Raw genomic sequence first — 26,849 nt, 5'->3', positions numbered from 1 at the left:
GAGAGAAAGAGCTTCTACTAACTCAGAGCTCTCTGTAGGCCATATGACAACAAACAGTCAATAAAAGTGAAAACGTGCTGGACGATCGCAGGGAAGCCGCCGACAGAGAGCTCGCTGACAGAGACACCAGATCGTTTCTCTCAGAGTCTGTTCTGAGTTTTTCGGTGTACAGTTTTATCACTTTCACAGCGAGGTTCTTGTTTTTTGCTCGTTTTTTTTTTTTTTTTGGGGGGGGGGGGGTTGTGGTGACACGAGCCGTACGCTAGCCTGATGTGACACGAGACGTACGCTGGCCTGAAGCGTTTATGGTGTAGTTAAGGATCGATATGTGACAACATCGTTATAAACGATACAGGAACAGGTTTCTGCCAGACGTGATATCCTTCACCACAGAGAGCGCTGTGTTTGGAAAAGAAACCATTGAGTGTGTTTTAAAGATAGGCTTTTTTTTTTTTTTAAAGGAGAAAAAATTGAATCGGGATAAATTGATAGATTTAAAATTTATGTTTTGAATTTATACATTATTGTAAAACCGCTTTGTGGCTGCGTCCATTGTTAAAAGAACAAATAAAACTGAATTTTATTAAAATCTGCATGAAGGAAGCAGGACGGAGAGGTGTGTGATTAACGAAGGCGTTCTCGGTTTATATTCAGAGTAAAACCTTGATTCAATGCACATTGTGAATCGAATTGAATTTTGAGCAGAGTGTATTGTGACTCCAGTCGTGAGCAGAGTGTATTGTGAATCAAATTGTGTTGTGAACAGAGTGTACTGTGAGTTGAGTCGGGTTGTGAACAGAGTGTATTGTGTGTCGAGTTGTTGGCAGAGTGTATTGTTAGTTTAGTCGGGTCGTGAGCAGAGTGTATTGTGTGTCGTTGTGAGCAGAGTGTATTGTGAATCGAGTCGAGACGTGAGCAGAGTGTATTGTGAATTAAATTGATTCTTGAGCAGAGTGTATTGTGAGTCGAGTTGTTAGCAGAGTGTATTGTGACTCAAGTCGTGAGCAGAGTGTATTGTGTGTCGAGTCGCGAGCAGAGTGTATTGTGAGTCGAGTCGTGAGCAGAGTGTATTGTGAGTCGAGTCGCGAGCAGAGTGTATTGTGAGTCGAGTCGCGAGCAGAGTGTATTGTGACTCGAGTCGTGAGCAGAGTGTATTGTGACTCGAGTCGTGAGCAGAGTGTATTGTGACTCGAGTCGTGAGCAGAGTGTATTGTGAGTCGAGTCATGAGCAGAGTGTATTGTGAGTCGATTCGTGAGCAGAGTGTATTGTGCGTCGAGTCGGGAGCAGAGTGTATTGTGAGTCGAGTTGGGAGCAGAGTGAATTGTGAGTCGAGTCGGGAGCAGAGTGTATTGTGAGTCGAGTCATGAGCAGAGTGTATTGTGAGTCGAGTCGAGTCGTGAGCAGAGTGTATTGTGTGTCGAGTTGTGGGCAGAGTGTATTGTGAATCGAGTCGAGACGTGAGCAGAGTGTATTGTGTGTCGAGTTGTGGGCAGAGTGTATTGTGAATCGAGTCGAGACGTGAGCAGAGTGTATTGTGAATCGAGTCGAGACGTGAGCAGAGTGTATTGTGATTCGAATCAGGTTGTGAGCAGAGTGTATTGTGAATTAAATTGATTCTTGAGCAGAGTGTATTGTGAGTCGAGTCGTGAGCAGAGTGTATTGTGAGTCGAGTCGTGAGCAGAGTGTATTGTGAGTCGAGTCGTGAGCAGAGTGTATTGTGAGTCGAGTCGTGAGCAGAGTGTATTGTGAGTCGAGTCGTGAGCAGAGTGTATTGTGAGTCGAGTCGGGAGCAGAGTGTATTGTGAGTCGAGTCGTGAGCAGAGTGTATTGTGAGTCGAGTCGTGAGCAGAGTGTATTGTGAGTCGAGTCGTGAGCAGAGTGTATTGTGAGTCGAGTCGTTAGCAGAGTGTATTGTGACTCCAGTCGTGAGCAGAGTGTATTGTGAATCAAATTGGGTTGTGAACAGAGTGTACTGTGAGTTGAGTCGGGTTGTGAGCAGAGTGTATTGTGTGTCGAGTTGTGGGCAGAGTGTATTGTTAGTTTAGTCGGGTCGTGAGCAGAGTGTATTGTGTGTCGTTGTGAGCAGAGTGTATTGTGTGTCGAGTTGTGGGCAGAGTGTATTGTTAGTTTAGTCGGGTCGTGAGCAGAGTGTATTGTGTGTCGTTGTGAGCAGAGTGTATTGTGAATCGAGTCGAGACGTGAGCAGAGTGTATTGTGAATTAAATTGATTCTTGAGCAGAGTGTATTGTGAGTCGAGTCGTGAGCAGAGTGTATTGTGACTCGAGTCGTGAGCAGAGTGTATTGTGAGTCGAGTCGTGAGCAGTGTATTGTGAATCGAATCGTGAGCAGTGTATTGTGAATCGAGTCGTGAGCAGTGTAATGTGAATCGAATCGTGAGCAGTGTATTGTGAATCGAGTCGTGAGCAGAGTGTATTGTGAATTGTTTTGAGCTGTTAGCAGAGTGTATTGTGAATCGAATTGGGTCCTGAGCAGAGTGTATTGTGAGTCGATTCGTGAGAAGAGTGTATTGTGAGTCGATTCGTGAGCAGAGTGTATTGTGAATCTATGTGAGCAGACTGTATTGTGAGCGGGTATCTCCTCTCGTCTTTAGCTTTTACCCAGTGATCTTGTTGAATGTTATATTATGTGTTGGTTTTCAGGCTCGCTGGTTCTGGGACGCATATTTCAGCTCCATGAAGGCCATTGGACTGACCACGCTGCAGATCATCAATGACCGCATTTACCCGTACGCAGCACGCACATACGAGCAGTGGAACAACCCTCCGGTCGTGGTGAGTAAATACACAACACAGAGCTTCATGCCGATCATCTTTATTTCATATGTGTTATGTTAAATAGCTTTCTTTTCTGAAAAGAAAAGAGAAAACAGAAGAAATCATGAAAGTTGAAGCCACCAAAATTCTTTTTTGAATCTTTTTTTAAAAAGTTCTTAATTGCTAACCAAAATGTCAGCCAAGCAGTTGATCAGTAAGGCAGTGCAGGTTATACATCAGGCAGAAAGCAGGCTGTGCGTGTTTTTAAAAATAAATACACATGACAGTTTGTTGACAGAAAAAATTCGTCCGATCTGATATGCTGGTGTTTGCTGGTTAGATTGATGTCTCCGGTTACACGGGGAAATGTCTCTCTTTGGAAGTGTGTGTGGGTTGGGTGTGTGTGTGTTTGGGGGGATTGTTGTGGGGAAGGGATTGGTGTTTGGTTTAAAAACGTACGCTTGACGTCCTGCGGTGAAAACCCATAGGCAGCGTCGTTTGAGGTGAACAAACATCTGCATTGTTTTGTTTAAACCACAGTTACAGTGGTTCATTCTGTGATTGTGAAGTACCTTATTTTATTTTGCACTATTGGAACGGTGTACAAGTATTAAATTAAATTTAATAAGATTTCAATAGAGTAATAAAAAAGTCTGTTTTCTTATTAGCCAAATAGGACAAAGCATTCAGAAACGTGTTGAGTACAGCTCAGCACCCTCTGACCAATCAGAGTACAGCTCAGCACCCTCTGACCAATCAGAGTACAGCTCAGCACCCTCTGACCAATCAGAGTACAGCTCAGCACCCTCTGAACAATCTGAGTGCAACTTGGCACCCTCTGACCAATCAGAGTACAGCTCAGCACCCTCTGACCAATCAGAGTACAGCTCAGCACCCTCTGACCAATCAGAGTACAGCTCAGCACCCTCTGACCAATCAGAATACAGCTCAACACCCTCTGACCAATCAGAGTACAGCTCAGCACCCTCTGACCAATCAGAATACAGCTCAGCACCCTCTAAACAATCTGAGTGCAACTTAGCACCCTCTGACCAATCAGAGTACAGCTCAGCACCCTCTGACCAATCAGAGTACAGCTCAGCACCCTCTGACCAATCAGAGTACAGCTCAGCACCCTCTGACCAACCAGAGTACAGCTCAGCACCCTCTGACCAATCAGAGTACAGCTCAACACCCTCTGACCAATCAGAGTACAGCTCAGCACCCTCTGACCAATCAGAGTACAGTTCAGCACCCTCTGACCAATCAGAGTACAGCTCAGCACCCTCTGACCAATCAGAGTACAGCTCAGCACCCTCTGACCAATCAGAGTACAGCTCAACACCCTCTGACCAATCAGAATACAGCTCAGCACCCTCTGACCAATCAGAATACAGAATTCACCAGTGTTTGGCGTGACGCATCAGTCCCACACGTCGCTTCTCTCTTTTTTTTTTTCTTTCTGTAGACTTCAAGCTGTCTTCAGGTGAGTGTGAAGTCATGTGGTACAAAATCTCTGTGCTGATTGGTCACGGTGAAGGAGGAGGAGTAACAGCTTCTTCAATTTCACTCGAATTTCATGGCGATTTTACCGCCAGTTTTTCAGCTCATTAGACGATGCACTTGACTTCCTCGTCTCCCATCGTGTCCCAGACCGATGTTATTAGTCATCGGTCATCGTTACTTCGGTCTCATTGGCGGAGCCCCGGCCCCATCGAGAGGTTAATTACGCCGTGTTTCTCTCCTTTAAACATTCCAGCATTGAAGGAAGGATGAAATACTTTCTCAGTCGAAACGCACAGCGCTATTGGAACTACACACCAAATAAATCAAGCCCTGCTTTTTTTTCCCCCCATTTTTTTTCTTCTGCCGCTCCGTGTCCATCGGGACGTAATTGAAAACACATTTCTTGAACTCCTCGAGTGTTTGTGGAGATGCTGTCAAGTCCGCCTTTTGTGTTGCAGCGCTGAAGGGACTCCGACACGATCAGGACAAGATCCAAGCATTGCCCGGATCGTTTCTTCTTTCATTTTAGAGCTGATTTAGGGTTGTTGTTTTTATTTTTACTCTAGATTTAGCTGATTAATCAGAATCAGAAGCACTAAAGGATTAAAGGATTTAGTCGTGAGTCTTTAAGTCACGTAGTATTGTCACATTTACTCACTTTTCAAAACTTTCTGCGATCGTTTTCTAGTAAACTCAAAATCCTCAACATGCTGCTCCATTTCATAAAGGAGCGGGTGCGTTTACTTTGTACGCTGCGGTTACCGGAAAAACTAATCGTCAGCGTGATAGTTTTAAGCGCCGCAGTCCACGTTTCTGCTTTTCTCCATCTCAGCTTTTTATTTTAATCAGTAATTGTGTCGAGGATGCTGTAACCATAACAACGCACTTAATTACAAGTCTAAGCTAGTATCAGATGTCCTAGCTATCTGTCTCAGCTCGCTGTTTAGATTAGATTTATTATTATTCTCAGTAATGTAGACGAAATAAGATTGGTGGGTTTTTTTGGGGTAAAAAAAAAAGTCCTCACAACTTCCAATCAGTTACTTGATAAACGAGAATAAGCATTTTTAGCGTTTAGCATTTTATGCAGTTTTTTCCGTATCGCGCTTCCAGAGCTCTAGTGGGCCTTCAGCCTGGACGCGGAGGTGAACGTTTCATGTGCCGCGCTCTTTGTGATCGAACAGTCGTCCACGCTTTCATCTGGCTTCCATTTTCGCCTAATCCCAAAGCAGCACTCGCATGATTCCAGCTGCAGGACTCGCCAAAGCTTCCTCGGCCCACATGAAACAGCCTGCAATCCCTCACCGTCACTCAGAGACGCTCGCACCCGACCCTCCCTCAGCCGAAAACGTAACAAGCTCTTGAAGGCTTTACGATAATTATAGCCAACTCGAGCTCTTAGAATTTCATATTAGAGATGATAAGAGCCAGCAATTTATTTTCTTTACAGGGAGGTTATTGGGAACTTTGCCCTCTACATGGGACGGATAAATAAAAAAATAAATAGCAGTGGTTTGGGTTCAGTCCTGACTGGATCTGAAATGGATTCCAGTTTATTTTTTTCCTGACGCATTCCAAATTGCAGGTGAAAGCCACACAGTTTTTTTCCTACAAAGCGTCTCTTATAAATCTTCGTTCCTCTCGTTTGTCTTCCAGACTCGCAGGCGTTTAGACACACAACAAACCGCACTGGAGCCTGCTCAATTAGACCGGAGCGCTTTAGTTTCCAGACGGAGCGCTCATGCACCACTTTACCACTTATATGTCACAGTGGTACTTTAATTGTTTCCCTTCGGCTTGTGTCAGTGTCAGACCCTTCAAAGAAATTTCCATCAGCTAATATAGTTTGTTTTTATTAGTAGGTCGGGTTGACTGATGTCGAGCGAAAGATGGCTGCGCCTGTGGTGGCAGACCGTGGCGGACGCACCGAGCTGGTTAACCGCCGGCCCGACGCGTTTCTTCTCTTTTTTTTTTAATCCCCCCTTCATTTCTGAGCACCTGCAAGAGGAGGAGCCTGACGCTAGCCTGCATGGGAAATATATAGAGCGTAGCGTCTCTGTGCGGTCTTTGAACATTTTATTAACGGAGCTACAAGCTCTTTGACCTGTCGCCGTCTGTGTGTACGTTATTACAGACGTTTAAACACTCGTGGAATCTACGTTTACGCCTCAGAAATCTGCATTATGATCGGCGTCGATTCGTTTTCTGGAACTGCAGCTCTGACAGTAGTGCAGCAGGGTTTTATTAACACGCTCCTTTTCGTGTTAGAGGTTCTGATTTGCACACTGATTTGAAGGAGTCTCCAGCGTCAGCACCTTATACCAGTCAGAAATAAAGCTGAAACTTTTAAGGATCTTCTGGGCAGAGGTTCCGGTCAAATCTCAAACAAATGTTCCTACGTGCACTATGATTCTATTCGTCTCATCAGATCCTTTCTTTAAAGCCGCGTTCACACTGCAAGTCTTAATGATCAATTCGGATATTTTGCTCAGATCTGATTTTTTTTGTTTGGCTGTTCACATTACCTTTTAAAATGTGGCCTATATCAGATACCAGTGTGAACTGTTTGCTGTTTCGAACTGACCCGCATGCGCAAACGAACAATGACAATGACGTCACACGCAGCACGCCGTTGCGCTAAAGTTGGCGAGGTTATGGAGGAAGTATTGTATCATCTGGTGCAAGCAAACATATCATGTAATGCTATAATGTGGTGTATTTAATGCAAACATTATGAGCTGGTTCACGTAACCACTTTATATAACACTCTCAACACACACGTTACCAGTCACATTTGTTTCATGTTTTCGCAAAAAGAAAAAAAAAAAAGGTTTCGCCGGCGCATAATTGTGACGAATGTCGATGTAGATTGACGTAAAAGTCGCATCAAATCTGCCTTGGCTGTTCACACTGCAGCCACATTGGAAAAAATCAGATTTGGGTCTGATTCAGGACCACATATGGAAGTGGTCTGAATCTGATTTGAAAAAATCTGATCTGGGCCAGATTTGAGTGTCACACTACTCCTGAAGAAGTCTGACCTGGTCACTTGACCCCAAAAAAAATCAGATTTGGGCCACTGCAGTGTGAGGCCTTCCATATTGTTCGACTCATCAGGGGGCCGGGCGTTATCTCTCCAGGTGTGAAAGACCTCAGTATTCATGACGAACAGTCGGACGAACAGAATGGTTTTCACATGACGCTGGAACAAAGACTCAACATAAACATACGTGTTGTTGTATTACAGTTTGTAACAGAAATAGGATCGAATGTTGGAGCATGTGGAAGCATCCCAGGATCCAAAAAAACCCTGCAGACAAACAGCAGGAGTGTCGTAACTAAAAAATGACAATCGATAGCAAGTTGCCTTGGTATAAGAATAAAACAGCGCAAACAGGAAGGTTTCTTCATCATGCAGTCGGAGATCAGTGACGTCTAAACCAGGAGGGAGCTGCGATCCTTAACACAGGACAATAGAGAATCGATCAATTGAGAGCTACAAAGGCGTCACATGCATTTTTCTGGGAAGAAGCTTCATGTATGTGGGGTAAACTGAGCTAAACATAATACCAGGAAACAGCACAAGGTTTTAATGAGATTTAGTGCAAATCAGAAAAGATCAGTTACTGTTTCGGAAACTGAATCAAAATCATACTATTAAGATATTCTGAGGTTCTTGGCATTTTTAAAAATTACAGCAGATTTTCTGTAGATTTGCGTCGAGACGTGTCATGTGACGTCACAACACGCGTTCAGCCGAATCCCCTTCGTTCCTGTGTGGAACATGAGTACGCGAGTACAGCTCTCGGACTGGCTCGCAGGGAGGAGATCACGAGAAGATTCCTGCAAGAATCCTTCACTGGTCCTTCACTCCTTTCTTCTAAGAAGAAAATGTATAAACAAAGGATGACTCCTTTTATTTAATTAATGTGAAATATCAAAGATGTTTTCTAACATTTTTAAGATGCAGAGGGGAACGACGAGTTCTTGGTTCTGCAGCACTTTCCGCAAGGATCCTCTCGTTCCCCATCTTCCTCGTTTTTCTTCTCTTCCTCCTCCTCCTCCTGGAGGCCAGTAAAGGGCAGTGTTCTATATGACCGCATCACAGAGCTTCTAAGCGAGCACTTTGCAGTATTTACTTTACAGCGTCACTTGATCTGCGCTCCAGTCCGGGCATCACTGGAAGTTTACGGGCCGTTTTTAAAGTGGGGCCAGGAAGAAGAGCCAAGCCTCACACTGGCAGCAGACAACCACTGACGCCTGCCATATCCCAACTTCACCCCCGGCTTCACCCGAGTCCAGCCAGGGCTCATATTCACCCCCACTGCACAGACTCCACAACAGCGCAGCCATAAAACGCAACTCGCACTCAGGAAAAAATCCCCAGCAGCTTTAGGAAAAAGCTAAACCAAGTCATGCAACCACGTCTCATCTGCATATGCAAATGAACCCCTTACCACAAGAGCTGAATATATATTATAATTCATGACCAAATGCCAGAATGCTTACTAAATAAACTTTTATATAAACAAGTAAATATATTACTAATGAAGTAAGCACACATAGGTAATAAACATGAAGTAAACAAGTAGTGGGAAAACAAGTACATATGTAAACAAGTAAATATGAAGGTAATTAAAGAAGTAAGTTAAGTAAAGAATTACATGTGTAAACAAGATTTAAATAAACAAGCATGCGTGTAAACCGGTATTTACGTAAACAAGCATGTGTAAAAAGTACTATGTAAACAAATACTAAGTAAACAAGTACTTAAGTAAACAAGTATTTATACAAGTATTTAAGTAAACAAGTACGTGTAAACAAGTATTTAAGTAAAGTACATGTAAACAAGTATTTAAGTAAACAAGTATTTAAACAAGTATTTAAGTAAACAAGTACGTGTAAACATGTATTTAAGTAAAGTACGTGTAAACAAGTATTTAAGTAAACAAGTACGTGTAAACATGTATTTAAGTAAAGTACGTGTAAACAAGTATTTAAGTAAACAAGTATTTATACAAGTATTTAAGTAAACAAGTACGTGTAAACAAGTATTTAAGTAAAGTACGTGTAAACATGTATTTAAGTAAAGTACGTGTAAACAAGTATTTAAGTAAACAAGTATTTATACAAGTATTTAAGTAAACAAGTACGTGTGAACAAGTATTTAAGTAAAGTACGTGTAAACAAGTATTTAAGTAAACAAGTATTTATACAAGTATTTAAGTAAACAAGTATGTGTAAACATGTATTTAAGTAAACAAAAACATATAAACAAGTATTTAAGAAAACAAGCACACATGTAAACAAGTATTTAAGTAAACAAGCACACGTGTAAACAAGTATTTAAGTAAACAAGCACACGTGTAAACAAGTATTTAAGTAAACAAGCGCACGTGTAAACAAGTATTTAAGTAAACAAGTACATGTAAACAACTAGGAAAATAAGTAGGTAAACTAGTACATAAATAGTACATATGTACAGAAGTAAGTAGTTAAGTGATCAGGTTCATACGTAAGCAAATACACAAGTGAACATGTAGATAAATAAAGAAATATGTAAATGATACCAGTAAGTAAGTAAAGATGTGTGGACGTAAACAGTTTGATATGTAGACAATTAAGTAAACAAGAAGGTGAGTAAATATGTAAGCGAACAAGAACGTATATAAAGAAATAAAGAAAGAAAGAAATAGAGTAAACGAGTATATACATAAACAATCAATTAAATAAACACATCGGAAAGTAGCTAAGTAAACAGGTTAGTAGCGACGTTAATATGTAGGCAAAGATGGAAATACATCAACAATTAAGTAATTAAACAAGTAAGCAAACTAAGTGAACTTACTTACTCACCTGCATGCTTAGGCAAGAAAATTTCGCCGTGTATTAACAGAAGCGCTCGCTTTGTCTCCTACCGACGCTTCACACTTGGAGTACAGAGTGAAGTGTGTAGCACTTATACTATCAGGGCATTAAAGAGTTTAGACTTTGATGAATCTGTGGGCGCTCTGAGAAGACTTTTTCAATGGCAGAAACACTTTACGGGCAGCTTCGGGTCCAACACTGGGCACATTTTCTCCTGATCGGTAAGAGCAAATTCTTGGCTCTTACAGGCCGAGCTGGATTTTCACACTCACTTGGACTGATGGTGCTTGAAAACTTTCCTGAGATTTGAGGGAGAAGGTTTAGTCAAAGGTCACAGCACACTAATCCAGCTGCTTGTTACCTCTGTTTTAGTCCCAAAGCTCCTCGCTGTTTTTAATCGTCCGCGTAGCATCGTCAGTTTTCTGGGCTGCGGTGCGCGTTACCTCACTGTGTGTTAAACCATTTAGTCTTAGGAAAGGTTTGCATTTATTCTAATTAGAAGAACCGTAAAACATTCAGGTCAAATCGTCCAGTTTTTTTTTATTGTTTTTTAATCTGAAAACAATACAAACGTGCAGCGTTAGACCATCATGAAGGTTCTGTGGAGAAGCCTGTAACAGAGATTTCTTCTTAAATGGTTCCGAATGGGACTCCAGAAGAGTGTTATTCCTCACGTACCACAGCAGACTTTATCCGCTTTAGTTACCTTTAACCTCGTGGAACATCCACGGAAGTTTATCGCTTCTGTAACGTTAATAACGTCACGTTTCATCACCAGCCTCGGACAAAGCGCTGACCCTGGTGCAGGGGTCGGCAACCTTAAACACTCAGAGCCATTTGGACCCGTCTCCCACAGAAAAAAACACAGGGAGCCACAAAACCCTTTTGACATCTAAAATGAAGATAACAGCCGCATATATCGTTTTTTTACCTTTATGGAAAGTGTAGAAAAAACTGTAGTGTGTTGCATTTATGAAATCAATGAACTGCTACCGAGTAAACGAAATTTTATTTCTGCAAGCAAACAAAAATATTTTGAAGAGTTTGAACTAACCTTAGCAAAAAAGACACTGGGTTGAAGGTTACTTTCAAATAAAATGTTCGATGTCTAATTTAAGGGGGGCACGGTGGCTTAGTGGTTAGCACGTTCGCCTCACACCTCCAGGGTTGGGGATTCGATTCCTGCCTCCGCCTTGTGTGTGTGGAGTTTGCATGTTCTCCCCGTGCCTCGGGGGTTTCCTCCGGGTACTCCGGTTTCCTCCCCCGGTCCAAAGACATGCATGGTAGGTTGATTGGCATCTCTGGAAAACTGTCCGTAGTGTGTGATTGCATGAGTGAATGAGAGTGTGTGTGTATGCCCTGTGATGGGTTGGCACTCTGTCCAGGGTGTATCCTGCCTTGATGCCCGATGACGCCTGAGATGGGCACAGGCTCCCCGTGACCCGAGGTAGTTCGGATAAGCGGTAGAAGATGGATGGATGAATGTCTAATTGAGTTCTCTTCGTATTCATAACATCAACATTTTAACTTCAGCAAACCAAAAATGCGTCTGCTTCTGTGTGTCGGATTTCGCAAGTCTGCGGTTATGACGCATATTTTGAGCGACAAAAAAAATTAAACACGGTTTATTTTAATGTTACAAAAGAGAGCATTCCAGGGCATTCACTAAATTCCAGGGGTTTCGTTACCACGACGTAAAGTGGGCGTGTTTCCGGAGGTCTTGGAAAAACACCCTCCTTGAAAAGAAAAGAACATACCTACGAAGGACAAAACAGTCATACAGGTAGATTTATTTTAGAAAACAAATAAACAACCAAAAACTACGGTTAGGGTTAGGGTTAGATTATGAAATAGGCCACGCCTACCCAATGACACAATATCTGTTACGCTGTTCTGAAATCCCTGGAAATAAGTGCATCCTGTTACAAGAGCATCACAATCTTAGAATTTAAAATTACATTTTTAAAAAAACTAACTAACTAAAATAAAATAAATTTAAATTAAATATTTATTTTACAAATCTACAGGGAGCCACAGCAGAGGGATGAAGGAGACACTTGCGGTTCTGGAGCCGCGGGTTGCCGACACCTGCCCTAGAGACAATGATGTATTAAAACAACCGTGTTAACGTGCATTAGAGCTTTAACAGAGCTGCTGTTTTAGAAGTTAAACAACATTTCTTTTCTGACCAATCACAGTCCAGAATTCAACAGCGTTATGGTTTAATGTATTCCATTTTTCAGGCAGTTGTTCAGCGAGCACAACATTATTCTGTATTAATCGTATAAACAATCACTGTGTTTGTATCCCCTCTTTAACAGAAGTGGTCCAGCGTGAACAGTCCTCTGTTCCTCCCGCTGATTCCTCCTCGGTCCCCAGGATTCACCGCCGTGGTTCTAACCTACGACCGGGTCGAGAGTCTTTTCAGGGTCATCACGGAGATCTCCAAAGTTCCGAGTCTGGCCAAGCTGCTGGTGGTCTGGAACAACCAGAACAAGAGTCCACCCGAAGGTTCGAATCATTTCTACATTACGTTGAAATAGTCGACAAACAAACTATTGAATAAACCCGTAAATGTTGTCAAGTATGTAAACGATAAAGTAAGTACAAATAAGCAATCAGTTCTGTAATGAAGTAGATAGATAGATAGATAGATAGATAGATAGATAGATAGATAGATAGATAGATAGAGTCCATGGATAAATGAATAAGTATTAGAGGTCTTCTCGGGTCTAAAGAAATGTACCCGACCCGAAGTGACCCGAATCACTTTTTACCCGAACCCGACGTTCATTCATTCATTCATTCATCTTCTACCGCTTATCCGAACTACCTCGGGTCACGGGGAGCCTGTGCCTATCTCAGGTGTCATCGGGCATCAAGGCAGGATACACCCTGGACGGAGTGCCAACCCATCGCAGGGCACACACACACACACACACACTCATTCACACACTAGGGACAGTTTTCCAGAGATGCCAATCAACCTACCATGCATGTCTTTGGACCGGGGGAGGAAACCGGAGTACCCGGAGGAAACCCCCGAGGCACGGGGAGAACATGCAAACTCCACACACACAAGGTGGAGGCGGGAATCGAACCCCGACCCTGGAGGTGTGAGGCGAACGTGCTAACCACTAAGCCACCGACGTACATAATTTTTTAATTTTTTTTAAGAAAGACCCGACCCGAGACAAACCTATAAAGATTATACCCGAGTCCGACCTGACCGGTTGGCAATTTTTTTTAACCCGACTGGACCCGAATGTCCAGGTCTGCTTCAACGAAAATTAGCTTACCGCCAGCAACACGATGTCGCAAGCGGTCTTGGCAAACAGAGGAGAGAGTTTGGAAAAGGACTTGAGTCAATGCACAGACGCGAGATACAGTAGTTCGGGTCTTCTCGGGTCCGTTCGGTAAAAACACATTCATTTTAAATTACCCGAGATTATATAGCCGCTATTATTATACCCGACCCGTGTCCGAGGCACACGTGAAACTTTCAGACCCGAACTTGCTCGGGTCTCGGGTTGGACCTCGGGTTTTCGGATCTAAGTGGACCTGTGAAGATCTCTATTAAGTATATTTGTGAAAAATTAGGCAGGTGTAGGAGTAAACAAGCAGGTATATAAAAAAGGGGCAGTGGGGAAGTGGTGGGTTGTTGATCGGAGGATCGAGGTTCAAACGCCAGCACTGTGAGGCTGCCACTGTTGGGCCCTTGAGCAAGGCCCTTAACCCTCTTTGCTTCAGGTGTGCTGTATCATAGCTCCCTCTTTCGCTCCGACCCCAATATATCCTCAGTTGGGAAATTTCCACTGTCCTGTAATGTGTATGTGGAGATCATAAAGGCTTCCATGTCCCCCAATTCAAGTACATAAGTGGTTATGCAAATCAACTTTTTTTTACTTTTTAAGAAATTGCGACATTAATTAAAAACACAGTGAGGGTTATCACAGAGGAGTTTAGCTTTTTATCACAGAGGAGTTTAGCTTTTTATCACAGAGGAGTTTAGCTTTTTATCACAGAGGAGTTTAGCTTTTAATGAACCAAATTGAAATATTTTCAGTTTTTAAAAAATGATAGCATGCAAAAACCTCAGCAGCCCACATGAACCTGGTTCACCCTGTAAACATAAGCGCAAAGAAATGCAGTCCTCAGGCTTTAAAATGCGGTCTTCAAACATATTTACGGACTCGAAACGGACATCTGCACGGCTGAAGACAATTAATGTTCCTGTCACACAACGCACACCAATCAGATGTTGTGTGTTTCACTTGGCCAGGATTTGTAGCGTGGTCTTCTAGAACGTTCCCTCGAAGACAGCCAGTTCTCTGCTCATTTGCTGGGAGCAGAACTTTCCAGAGATTCTCTCCATGTGCTGATTCTAATTAGATCTTCTGCTGTGGAAACGTGCAGCTGAGGGAGACGGAGAACAGTTGCGGATATGATACTGTATATAAACTCTCTACAATAGCTGTTAGCCATCGATCCATCCATCCATTCATTCGTCCATCCATTCGTCCATCCATCCATCCGTCCATCCATTTTCTGTAGTGCTAATCCCACACACAGTCATGAGGAACATGGAGTCTATCTCAAGAATGGTTTTGTCAAGCTTGTCCCAGATGTCTTCAGCGATGTAGCTTCAGCGATCAGTTCTGTGTTTCTGAGTTAGATCTCCACACTATTTTTCTTCTGGCGCTAAATTAGCAGCCCATATTCACTAAACACGATCTTTTCTTTCGCTGTAACAGTAAGTACACGACGTTGGATTTGCTTTCTAACCTTCAGTTTTAGCTTCTGATATTGTAAAGCTTATAGCAAAAATACCCCTGCAGCGTAAAGCACATTTTTCAAGTACACAGTCAGAGTACGTCCTGCCAAATCCGCACCGGATTCTTTGCGGTATTTTGCACAACCAAACACCTTTACCTTGCTCATATTGTAGCCATGGCAACGCTCGCATCCATTTTTTTTTTTTTCATTCCCAGGTTCTGTTTACCTGTAATGGTGAGTGTCTGATGAGCTACGTTCACACATTCAGCGCTTGTTCTCTCTATAAGTCTCCAGTCGCTGTGCTATGAAGTCAGCAGGATGTTTTGTTTCTGCTACCGGTTGCTCTGCCGTCTTGCTTCGAGTCCCTGTACGTGTCAGCATAGCATAGATTCTTTTTAGTTACTGCCCCGTTCTCCTTTATCTGAGGCAGAACCTTGAACGTAAGAGTCGATGCTTTCAGAAAGTCTTCGTTAAAATATTTAGTACATGCTTAACCCAGGTGTGATTTTTTAAATTATTTAGTTCAATTATTTTTGCTATAAAAGAAGCATTAAATAGTTAAAACACTGTATGTGCACGTTATCAGCACAGACTTCAAACTCCAGGTGTTCAGTATGCGCCGTGTCCTGACTTTCTGTTCTGTTTCAGTCCTCGACTCCGAGCGAGTGAGACGGTGCGAGTAGACAAAGTTGTCAAACACAGAGAAAAGGAATCTAAAGTTCTTGATATAGAGTAGAGTTCTAAATTAAATCAGGTTACGTTCCTCTGAAAGCCGAGAGCCGAGAGCCGTGCCATGGCCCGAGCCGAAGCCAAACCGGTTTTCTGGCTCGTGTTTAGATTGCAAATGAGAAGCAACTATTTGGCCCCTGAACTGGTAAATGTTTAGGAATAAAGGCCAGTGGAAAATATTTGTGCTCTTGAGGTCTTAGTGTGTTGTTTCACTTTAATATATACGCTTTCATGTTTTATTACAGTTTACCCTCGATTGGCATTTAAATAAAGAGAAATAATTAAACAACTGCTTCTTTAAATCCCTAAATCTTTAAATCGTACCCATTCGTTGTACGTTCTCAAACCGTAAAGTGACTCTGATCGAGTGTTTCATTAAAGTCCTCTGAGACAGTAGATCGTGAGCTGAGACTCGTCTTACAGTCAGCGTAACATTAGACAATTTTAATATTAAAGGATCGACATTTTAGAGTTAGTTCTTGATTTTATTTCCATTAAAATATAATTTCCTCAGGAGCGACGTGACAAAAATACGGTATGACAATCAGTAAAGACGATGTAGAGACAGACCTGAGAGAGAGAGAGAGAGAGAGAGAGCAGAACCTTTAGGACTGAACAAATCAGCAGTTTAATACTTTCTTCAAAAGAAAGAACGCAATGCTGAGCTCAGAACATCTAACCAAGCTGAGAAGACACTCATAGATGGAGATGTATCATTGTCGAAGTCTACAGTCAAGAGATGATGATCGTAAGAGGGATTAACTTAAGATGCGACTTCAGTAGGAAACATCTAAACGTCGGAGAGATAAAACCGAGATGAAGATAAACTTATAGCAGAATGATAGGAAGAGAAGAGTACAGAGAAGGAAAGGAAAGGATGGGGATTCAAAGCACCTCATCATCCGTCAGACACGTCGCAGGCAGTGTTACAGCATGGGCATGCGTGACTGTTAATGGAACTGGGATACTGGTGTGTGTGGATGACGGGACAGCTGATAGAAGGTTCAGGATGAGTTGTGTAGACGTTTGGTGTACAGATCGGCTTTACCTTCTGCTCAGGTTCTGTCAAAGGCAAAAACCAATTAAAGTACAGACCAAAAACATACCTGCGAAATCCTCTCAGAGCTTCTTAAGGCACTGGTCTATAATGGCTGAGTCAGTTATATGACCTCAACCCAAATAAGCTCGGTTTTCAATTACTTAAGACAAAACGGAAGACCGTCAATCAATCAGCAGCTGAAGACGGCTGCGGCAGAAAAACGTCCGGAGTATCTCAAGACTTTATGCGACGCCCTCGACTGCAAAAAAAAAAAAGAATTCTTATATTTCTAATCGTTAGTCTGTCCAGTTACTTTCGAGCCTGTGAAAATGGAGACGTCTACGATTCCTAGCTGAAAATCTCCATCGCTTCATTTCAAATCCGTTGTCATGGTGTCCAGAGACAGAATGACTAAAACTGTCACTTGTCAAACACTTAAATACCCGACTGTGTATATATACAGAGAGAATATCGAACGTCAGAGGCTTTGTTCCAGACAGGAATGAATTTATGGCTCGTTAAAGCCGCGTCACTGTAAGCTGATGTTAGGTGTTATTTATTAAAGCTCTCCCTCTCTCTCTCTCTCTCTCTCTCTCTCTCTCTCTCTCTCTCTCTCTCTAATCTTAACAAGCCGATTAGCTATGTGCCTGTTTATGGAGCCTTTAGACTAACAGCTTGAAAAAAAACGGCGGAATAAGAAATTAATTACGTCCTCGGCATATATTTTAGTAATGTAATTACGTTGGAGGGACACTTTGAAGTGGACTAATGGGCGAGCGTTGCCTTTGATTAGAGGCGTCAGCAGAGCCAAGCAGGAGCTTTGTGACCCATTACTACTAATAAGGTCCTCTTCACAGGTCAAAGCTGAAACCCAGGCTGAAATAAGGAGGATTTTTTTCTTCCTCCTCCTCCTTTTTCTTTCCCTCCATCATCTTCTCCTCCTCTTTGTTGCTGCTGTTGTTTATCGTGCTCGTCAAGGGCGAACAATTTTCAAGACGCTTACGCTTCCCTTATCTGTAATTTTTAAGTACAGTGTTTTCTAGAGGGACTTTATTAACCGAGGTGATTTGTGAGTAGCGTCGCTTTCCTGGAAGCTGAAGGCTAGTAACGGCGCACGAAGCCGGTTACAGTCCCCGAGAGCCCGGCGGTCTTTGAGAGCCCGGCGGTTTCTGTAATAATTCAGAGCAATGAGAGAAACGATGTGTGAATCATTTCAGTGTTTAGTTTATTCCAGAGTGCGTAAAATCAGTATCGCTGTGCTCTCAGTTTAATTCCACATTCCCACTGTGTTCCCTCCTCCGTGTCTTAATAAAGCAGAACCTTCTCTGTAGCTTTATTAGGTGACTCGATACGTGCCATCCATCTTGCCCGTGCCCTGGAACGCTCCCAAGCTCTTACATGACTGGAAATTCTGCAGCTTGTCTTTCTTACCCTGAGAGCAAAGTCATTGTGGTCAGATTCGTACGTGCTCGTTGTGTTTGGACATTTCTCTTTGACCTTTTTGTGACCATCTTTTATTTCTCAAACGTCTAATATATTAAACTGATGGAAAAAAAAAAAAAACCCTACATTCTTCTTTCTCCTGCGCAGAATCCCTTTGGCCCAAAATCGCCGCTCCTCTCAAAGTGGTGCGCACCAAAGAAAACATACTCAGCAATCGCTTCTTTCCCTTCGATGAGATCGAGACGGAGGCGGTGCTGGCTATCGATGACGACATCATCATGCTGACCTCCGACGAGCTGCAGTTCGGATACGAGGTAACGAACGCCTCTTCTCGGTTTATTTAACATTCAGTACGCGTTTGCTTGCGTTGCTCGTTTGCGATACGATGCCAAGACGTCGTGTCACGATACGTAGTGCGATACTCCACTCACGATACAGAGATTTGATTAAAAAACTATCAACAATAAAGTCCGAGCCTAACGACGCTAATTCCTTTTATATTTAGAACGTACAAGTTCCTGCTAGTCGTGCAGAACGCTAGTACTCGAATACTAGTTTCCTTTCACTATTAGCTAAAGAATCGTACCTTTTTAAAATTCTTTTTTTTTTCCACTATAACATTGCAGTAGTTGCTTTTCTTAATAATTAAACAGAAACGCGGCATACAAAATATGTAGAATGTGATACACACTCACCGGCCACTTTATTTTGTACACCTGTCCAACTGCTCGTTAACGCAAATTTCTAATCAGCCAATCACATGGCAGCAACTCAATGCATTTAGGCATGTAGACACGGTCAAGACGATCTGCTGCAGTACAAACCGAGCGTCAGAATGGGGAAGAAAGGTGATTTAAGTGACTCTGAACGTGGCATGGTTGTTGGTGCCAGACGGGCTGGTCTGAGTATTGCAGAAACTGCTGATCTACTGGGATTTTCACACACAACCATCTCTAGGGTTTACAGAGAATGGTCCGAAAAAGAGAAAATATCCAGTGAGGGCAGTTCTGTGGGCGCAAATGCCTTGTTGATGCCAGAGGTCAGAGGAGAATGGGCAGACTGGTTCGAGCTGATAGAAAGACAACAGTAACTCAAATAACCACTCGTTACAACCGAGGTATGGAGAAGAGCATCTCTGAACGCACAGCACGTCAAACCTTGAGGCTGATGGGCTACAGCAGCAGAAGACCACACCGGTACTAGTAAGGTGTACCTAATAAAGTGGCCGGTGAGTGTATATTGGATGTGTGTGGCTCAAAAAATCTTTCTCAGCTCTGCTTACTTAACCGATAGAGATGAAATCTTGATATTTAACTAATTTACCTTTATCACATCTTTATCTCATCCCACACGCCTCAAATCGTTTCTCATGTCTGGACTTACAGTAGATGCTTTCTGAAACAATGCTTCGTTACGTAACTCGGCATGTAAAGATTTTCAATCATTAATTTATAACAATGCATAAACTGTGTCCTTCAGGTGTGGAGGGAATTCCCAGACAGGCTGGTGGGATATCCTGGTCGACTCCATCTATGGGATCACGAGATGGGGAAGTGGAAGTACGAGTCGGAGTGGACCAACGAGGTGTCCATGGTGCTGACCGGAGCTGCGTTTTATCATAAGGTACAGCGCTTCGTGTAACTCGAAACCTGCACCAGATGGATCAGAAAATCTGTTTTCATCACGTACAAATCAGACACCTGTCCTATCCAAGCGAAGACGATTGCGGCTACAGCCGAATCATTTTTCTCTGCTAAAAGCTAACCGCCATGTCATCGAATTTGGAAGATTCTCAATTCACGGTGGCCCAAAACTCTCTGATTTTATTGTTCTTCACTGTATTTGTTTTGGGGGCACGGTGGCTTAGTGGTTAGCACGTTCGCCTCACACCTCCAGGGTTGGGGGTTCAATTCCCACCTCCACCTTGTGTGTGTGGAGTTTGCATGTTCTCCCCGTGCCTCGGGGGTTTCCTCCGGGTACTCCGGTTTCCTCCCCCGGTCCAAAGACATGCATGGTAGGTTGATTGGCATCTCTGGAAAATTGTCTGTAGTGTGTGATTGCGTGAGTGTGTGTGTGTGTGTGTGTGCCCTGCGATGGGTTGGCACTCCGTCCAGGGTGTATCCTGCCTTGATGCCCGATGACGCCTGAGATAGGCACAGGCTCCCCGTGACCCGAGGTAGTTCGGATAAGCGGTAGAAAATGAGTGAATGAATGTATTTGTTTTTTTCTCGCAGTACTTCAATTATCTGTACACGTACAAGATGCCGGGAGACATCAAGAACTGGGTAGACGCTCATATGAACTGCGAGGACATCGCCATGAACTTCCTGGTGGCCAACATCACAGGGAAAGCGCCTATAAAGGTAAAGGGGTTACGTCCATGGCGTCGGCAGTAGATCACGCACCACGAGTCAGATTATACTTCATGCGATTTGGTGTGAATTTTGTTTTCATCAAGCATCAAGTGGAATATTTTTCCCACTTTTTTCCATTCTAGTTTTCCCATAAACGGCATTTTTTTCCCTCTACACCTAATGAATTAAAGCCCCTGATATTTAATTAAGAGCTTTCCTGATGAAACTAATCATTTCCTTATCAGATGTTGCAGTAAGCTTTAGTCTGGATGTAGAGATGCTACAGAGCATGAAGATCCTCGCAAGAATCTCCTAGATCTTAGGGCCTTTTTACACCCGGTCACTTCATGTGTTGTCTCTGATCCGATAGCTGTCTGATTTGTTAAAACTGTTCCATTTACATTAGGCCACATAAACGCGTCTCGGCGAATCGGATATCGATCTGATCTTTCTACTCCCACCCAAAATGCTAATATATTTGACCTCATTTCCGGGGTAATTGAAACAAAACACACTTTGGTGTGTGCGGTTTTCAGAACGCAATTAAAAAGAAGACGAAAAAACTCGTCGTACGGGTTATGTTACAAAAAACAGCGTTTACTGTTTGCTGCATTTTTTTAGGTTGATTGGCATCTCTGGAAAATTGTCCGTAGTGTGTGATTGCGTGAGTGAATGAGAGTGTGTGTGTGTGCCCTGTGATGAGTTGGCACTCCGTCCAGGGTGTATCCTGCCTTGATGCCCGATGACGCCTGAGATAGGCACAGGCTCCCCATGTGTAGTTCAGATAAGTGGTAGAAGATGAGTGAGAGAGTGAGAGTGATTTCTGATTGTGTTTGCTTTCTGTCTGACTGACAGAAATATTCACTCATTTTTTTCTCACTTCTTTCTCTTTTTCTTCTTCTTGTTTTTCCATCTTTTTTTTCTTTTCAATTTTATCTTTTCTTTTTTTTTCTTGTTGTCCTGCTGCCACTACATTTTCTTTTGCTTCTTGTCCGTTTTCCATCTTTTTTTGCTCTTTTTCTGCTTTTTTTTGTTCTTCTTTGTTATTCATGTACCTCATCATATTTTGTTCATTACTCTCTTTCTCTTCTTCTTAGTTTTCGACTTCGTGTTATTGTTCTTTTTTTTCTTCCTTCTTTTTCTTGTTGTTGGTGGTGGTGCTGTTTGTCCTCTTCCTCCTTAATTTTCTTCTTCTTTTTCTTCTACTTCTTCCTCTTTTCTTCCTTGTACCAGCTACTTTTCCTTTTTTATTTGTTTTTGTTCTTCATATACTGCACATTCTTGTCGTCCTTGTTCTCTTGTTTGTGTTCTTACATTATTTAAACCCCTGATTAGGCATTTAAGATGAATTTACTTCATTTAATTTACCTCAGGTTGAGGTAAATTGCCGATCGGCACTGATTTGTCCTTCTTCCCGTGCAGGTGACACCTCGTAAGAAGTTCAAGTGCCCCGAGTGCACGGCGATCGACGGCCTGTCGTTGGACCAGACGCACATGGTGGAGAGGTAACGTATAAACTGGGTGTGGGACCGAGCGGAACCCTGGCAGCTCTCAGGCCCTGGCATGGCTTTTCCGCCTGCATCTGAAACACATTCTGTATTTTCTCCCCCAACAATAGCCTCATTGTAGCGCTTCACAGGAGACATGTGCATTTATCAGCCAAACGCCGAGGAACTTCTCCGTCCAATTTCAGGCTGCGTTTGCGTGCCAAGCTCCAGTCTGATCAACACGGCGACGTTCACGCTTAACCAGAGCACGCAAAACAACGGCTTCCATTAACTCTAACCGCTTTACACGCGAAACACACACAGATCTCTATACACATGTTTCCAAAATCTTCTAGTCACATACACACACACACACATCTCTATACACATGTTTCCAAAATCTTCTAGTATCAGTCTCTGGTTTAGTTCAGGAAACAAACCAAAGGCAGCACTACAGCCTACACTGCTTCTGTCAGAACCTTTAAACGTCCTACATACTGCGTCTTCTGTTCGCTAAGAAGCCGTAATTATTCATCATTCCCTTAAAGAGCCTTTCAGGATAGCTAAAGGTTCTTGAGATTACGAAGAAAATCATTTCTGAAAGTCTCCATGAGATCATTAGAGGAAAACATCGAAGGTTCTATCTGTTCTATTCGGAAACAATTTCCCCCAAGTTCTCGAAGTGCTTCGATAATTTACGGTTCTTAGGTGAACGGTTTTACTTTGAAGTCTTTCTGGGTGAAAAAATAGTTACTTTAAGGTTTTACTTTAAGGAAGGTTTCAAAAAAAAAAAAAAAAAAGGTTAAGGCAGATGATTATAGAGGAACGGAGCGATGCAGAAAATCATCCAGACTGAAAAATTGTGCGAAAGAAAGAACAGATCCGTACTCCGATTAAGGAAGTTAATTGCGCCGGGTTACGTTGCCACCTCCGCGTGAGTGACGGCTTTAACACTTGAAAGTGAGGCGGTAGCCTGCGCCCCGCTCCGGGCCTGAACAAGTGCATGACCTTGGAAGTGAATAAAGAGTGTTACTAATAGAGTCTGGCTCCACAGACCATGCAGCCCTTTGACTGGAGGCTCAGCGGAGATTGATGGGGTCTTTCTGGTCACGCTTCTCGCTCTGAACATGTTTCCTGCCATAAAAACCAGGCTTTACACCGCTCCAAAAAATGCCTGCACTTCTGCAGTCTGCATTCAAACAGGGACTCGAATAAGTATTAACTCCCCTTAAAGTTCTCCAGACTTAAACCGGAGCATCGCTTATATCACACATCCCTCAGAATATTGACGTACACGGAGGAATCGTTATTACAAGTAAATACATTTCGAATGTTTAGTTGTAGATGCGCAAGTATTCGTTATAGAAGTATGAACCGGTTGCTCTTCTTCTTCTTCTTCGTCTTCGTTTAAAAATAAAAAAAAAGATTTATTTGTTAAGAATTCCATACTACCTACCTAATGCTACATGCTACCTAATGCTACATGCTACCTAATGCTACATGCTACCTAATGCTACATGCCACCTAATGCTACATGCCACCTAATGCTACATGCTACCTAATGCTACATGCTACCTAATGCTACATGCTACCTAATGCTACATGATATCTAATGCTACATGCTACCTAATGCTACATGCCACCTAATGCTACATGCCACCTAATGCTACATGCTACCTAATGCTACATGCTACCTAATGCTACATGCTACCTAATGCTACATGATATCTAATGCTACATGCAACCTAATGCTACATGCTACCTGATATATTAGGAGAACAATGAAAAAGAGATTCTTTAAAGGTGTGTTAGATAATTAAGAGCTCTTAGCTTCTCCGGTTCTGGGAAAGGTTTTTAAGTCGGACCACAGAACACCGTGTTGTTCAGTCGTTTGTCGCAAAGTAGAAATGATTCTCGGAGGTTAGGAAACATTACTGTCGTTGTATGTTCTTTGTTGAGTGAGCGACTGTTCCTTGAATTACGGCCTCAAGAGTTCCACGTAGGTTCAGTGACTAATGACCTGCCTGGGAAATAAATAAATATTTAATATTTAATTTACTGTACGTTTCATTCACAAATATTATACTGGGAGAAAGGAAGTACTTTTGTCCACCTCGGAACTCGGCTGTAACGCGAGTCGAGGGTGGTGTAAAACAATCCCGGCTTTAGACAACAGATTCACTCGGGAATCTTTACTTCAGCTCGGAAGTTCATCAGTAGTGTCACATGATTTTATTAGAAATGTACCTGCAACAAAATAGGGAAAAAGTGTCCCAGCTGTAAAGAAGCAGCCATGAGGCTAAAGGAAATGCTGAGCATGATGCTACTACCAACACCGTGCTTCATGGCAGGGACGTGTTTCCCTGTCACGTTAGAACTTATTCACGGAACGTTACAGCACGACTCGTTAATCCACATCCGGATTATAAACATAATCATTCTTTTTTTTTTTTCTCTCTCTCAGGTCCGAGTGCATAAACAAATTCGCATCCGTATTCGGCACCATGCCTCTGAAGGTCGTGGAACATCGCGCCGATCCCGTGTTATACAAGGACGACTTCCCAGAAAAGCTCAAGAGTTTTCCCAACATCGGAAGTTTATGACAGAGTAGCGCTCCTGACCGTTACTCCTCCGTCCGGTAAAAACCAACGTCACAGATGCTCACGGATGTTGTTGAACTTTTTAAGATACGAGAGCGTTTCTTCCGGTTAAAAGACGTTACGTTACGTCGCCTGACGGAGGGAAACATCCTGTTGCTGTTCGTACACGTCTTCTTTTATCGACACGGACCTCCAGGAACATCACGGAGCAGACGGTGTCTGTCCATAACACTGAAAATTAGGGTCCGCCGCAATGACTTCGAGAAGCCAGAATCGTGGCTTTTTAACGGTTTTAATGGAAAACCAGGACTGGATCGGAGAGTCTCAGAGCAGTATGAATATATTAAAGCTCTCAACGGTCCAGATTTACATTTCTCACTCGGAATGTTTCCCTTTTTACACACTGTATTTACTGTCAAATGCTTACTGCAATCCAAAACATAGTGACAAAAGGTTTTATGGGTCAAACGTTTCAAAAGGAATTAAACAATGACCTTTATTTTAGTAAAGGTTTAAAACGACACACAAAAGCTGCTACGCTAGTAACCGGGAAAAAACGGCTTTCGGTTCCTACGCTCTTAGAAACGATCGTTTTAGAAAAACAACCAAGGGTTCTTCCGAAGTTTATTCAGATACGTTCACATAAGGCTTCTTAAAATAGAACATCTGAAAGCTCTGTGGAAACCCATAAAAGTTTCTGCTATAGAGCCAAACAATAACAAGATGCCTATCAGAAAGGTTTTCAGAAGCTAGGAACCCTTTACATTATCCAGCGAACCCTTAAAGATCCCTCGTAGAACTCCGTACGTGCCAACGAAAGCTAAACGATAAACTCCTGACAGGTTCTACGTATTCAGAAGCAAATACACTCACTGAGATAATACACGCACTGTTAGAAAATAAGGGTTCTTCAGGGGTTCTTCTAAATTAAAAGCAGTAATGGTTCTCTGGGACTTCTTAAATATGATAGAACTCTAGGGAGAAATGTTTAAGATGGGAGGAAACATTAATTTTCCCACAAACCCATGAAGAACATTTTGTTCTAATAGTGTTGTGTGTGTATTAACTGGGCCAGTGTACAGTTCAAATTATTTGCTCATTATTTTATCCTTAATAGAAGATGGAGTAGAAAACGTTAGGAGGTTAAGATTTTGCTGGTTCACGGTTCTCCGTTCACTCGTAGAAATGGATTGGAAATCTACAAAAGGTTTTTAATGGAATTTTGAATAAATAAGGCTTTCAGGTTCTTTAAACAATATTGAATTTGAACCAAAGATTTTTGAAAGCTAAGGACACGGAAATGAGCCATTAAACGTTCTCGAGGAACCCTGTAGTCCCTGGGCAAGTGTGCGGTCCATACTCCAGCCTTGTAGTACCATGTAGTACAAAACAGGTTCTCTAAGAGTTCTTGAAGTGTTAATCACTTTAATAGTAATCGTTTTATAAAAGGGTTCCTGTGCAGCTGGAGCTTTAAATCTCCAGAGAATCTCCAAACGGTTGCTCGTTAATTTCTCCTTAATCTTTTGAACCTGTCAGGAGTTTAACGTCTTGCTCGCGTGTGGGGCAAAAAAAACCATCTCGAAAGTATTATAGGGAAAGAGTTCAAAAACTAAAGAACTCAAACCCTTAAGAACTCGAAGTTTTCTGAGAAAAAAAAAACTTGTTTTTTTCCTGCAGCAGAAATTTTTAGCACTTTCCCGTTTAGAAATTCTTCAGAATCAAGCGAACACCAAGAAACAGAAGGATGGAGCGTTGTGATGGAGTTTTGTTTTTAAGTTTAAGAGGCAGTCTGGATTTTAGGTACGAGCTTCACAGCAGAGGAACTGAACTGTACAGTAAACACAGGGCCACCTTATGCCGCTTTATGTATGACTTGTTATGACTAAAGCAGCCTTTAGATCGAAGCGAATAATATTTCCATGGTGAAAAGACCAACTCACAGGAGCGGAAAAGAAGCGGAAATCGTTTTTTTTTTTTTTCTTCTTCTTCTTCTTCTTGACTTTTTGTAGCTACTTGTGCTACGTCCAGACTTCGTCTTGTTTTATCTTACCTCGGTCTTGTAAGCCAATAGGAAACAAGTAGGCGTGGCCGTCAGCTCTTTGATCCCTCTTCAATAATATATACACTAAATATATACTGTTTTTTTTCCACCTGCTTAAAATTTTCACATTAGCCGGCTGTCTCGTTTCACATTCACGCTTGTAATATATCAGTCTGTGTGTTTCTTTTAATTATTCTTAGTATTTTTATTAAAAAGTAATGAATAAATATT

At 42.4% G+C, this 26,849-nt stretch overlaps 1 protein-coding gene across 1 annotated transcript in view; it reads left to right on the top strand.

The window, feature by feature from the left end:
- The window catches only part of ext2 (exostosin glycosyltransferase 2), a 41,597-nt gene extending 14,748 nt beyond the window's left edge, over window positions 1–26,849 (top strand). The window contains exons 9-15 of the mRNA XM_060869365.1: window positions 2,662–2,793; window positions 12,471–12,660; window positions 18,284–18,450; window positions 19,616–19,759; window positions 20,371–20,499; window positions 21,913–21,995; window positions 24,442–26,849. Coding sequence (XP_060725348.1) covers window positions 2,662–2,793; window positions 12,471–12,660; window positions 18,284–18,450; window positions 19,616–19,759; window positions 20,371–20,499; window positions 21,913–21,995; window positions 24,442–24,580 — 984 coding nt within the window. The 3' untranslated portion in view covers window positions 24,581–26,849. The remainder of the gene's footprint in view (window positions 1–2,661; window positions 2,794–12,470; window positions 12,661–18,283; window positions 18,451–19,615; window positions 19,760–20,370; window positions 20,500–21,912; window positions 21,996–24,441) is intronic.

This window comes from Tachysurus vachellii, chromosome 1 (assembly GCF_030014155.1).
Source record: "Tachysurus vachellii isolate PV-2020 chromosome 1, HZAU_Pvac_v1, whole genome shotgun sequence".
NCBI lineage: Eukaryota > Metazoa > Chordata > Actinopteri > Siluriformes > Bagridae > Tachysurus > Tachysurus vachellii.
This window is presented reverse-complemented; position numbering and strand designations above follow the sequence as displayed.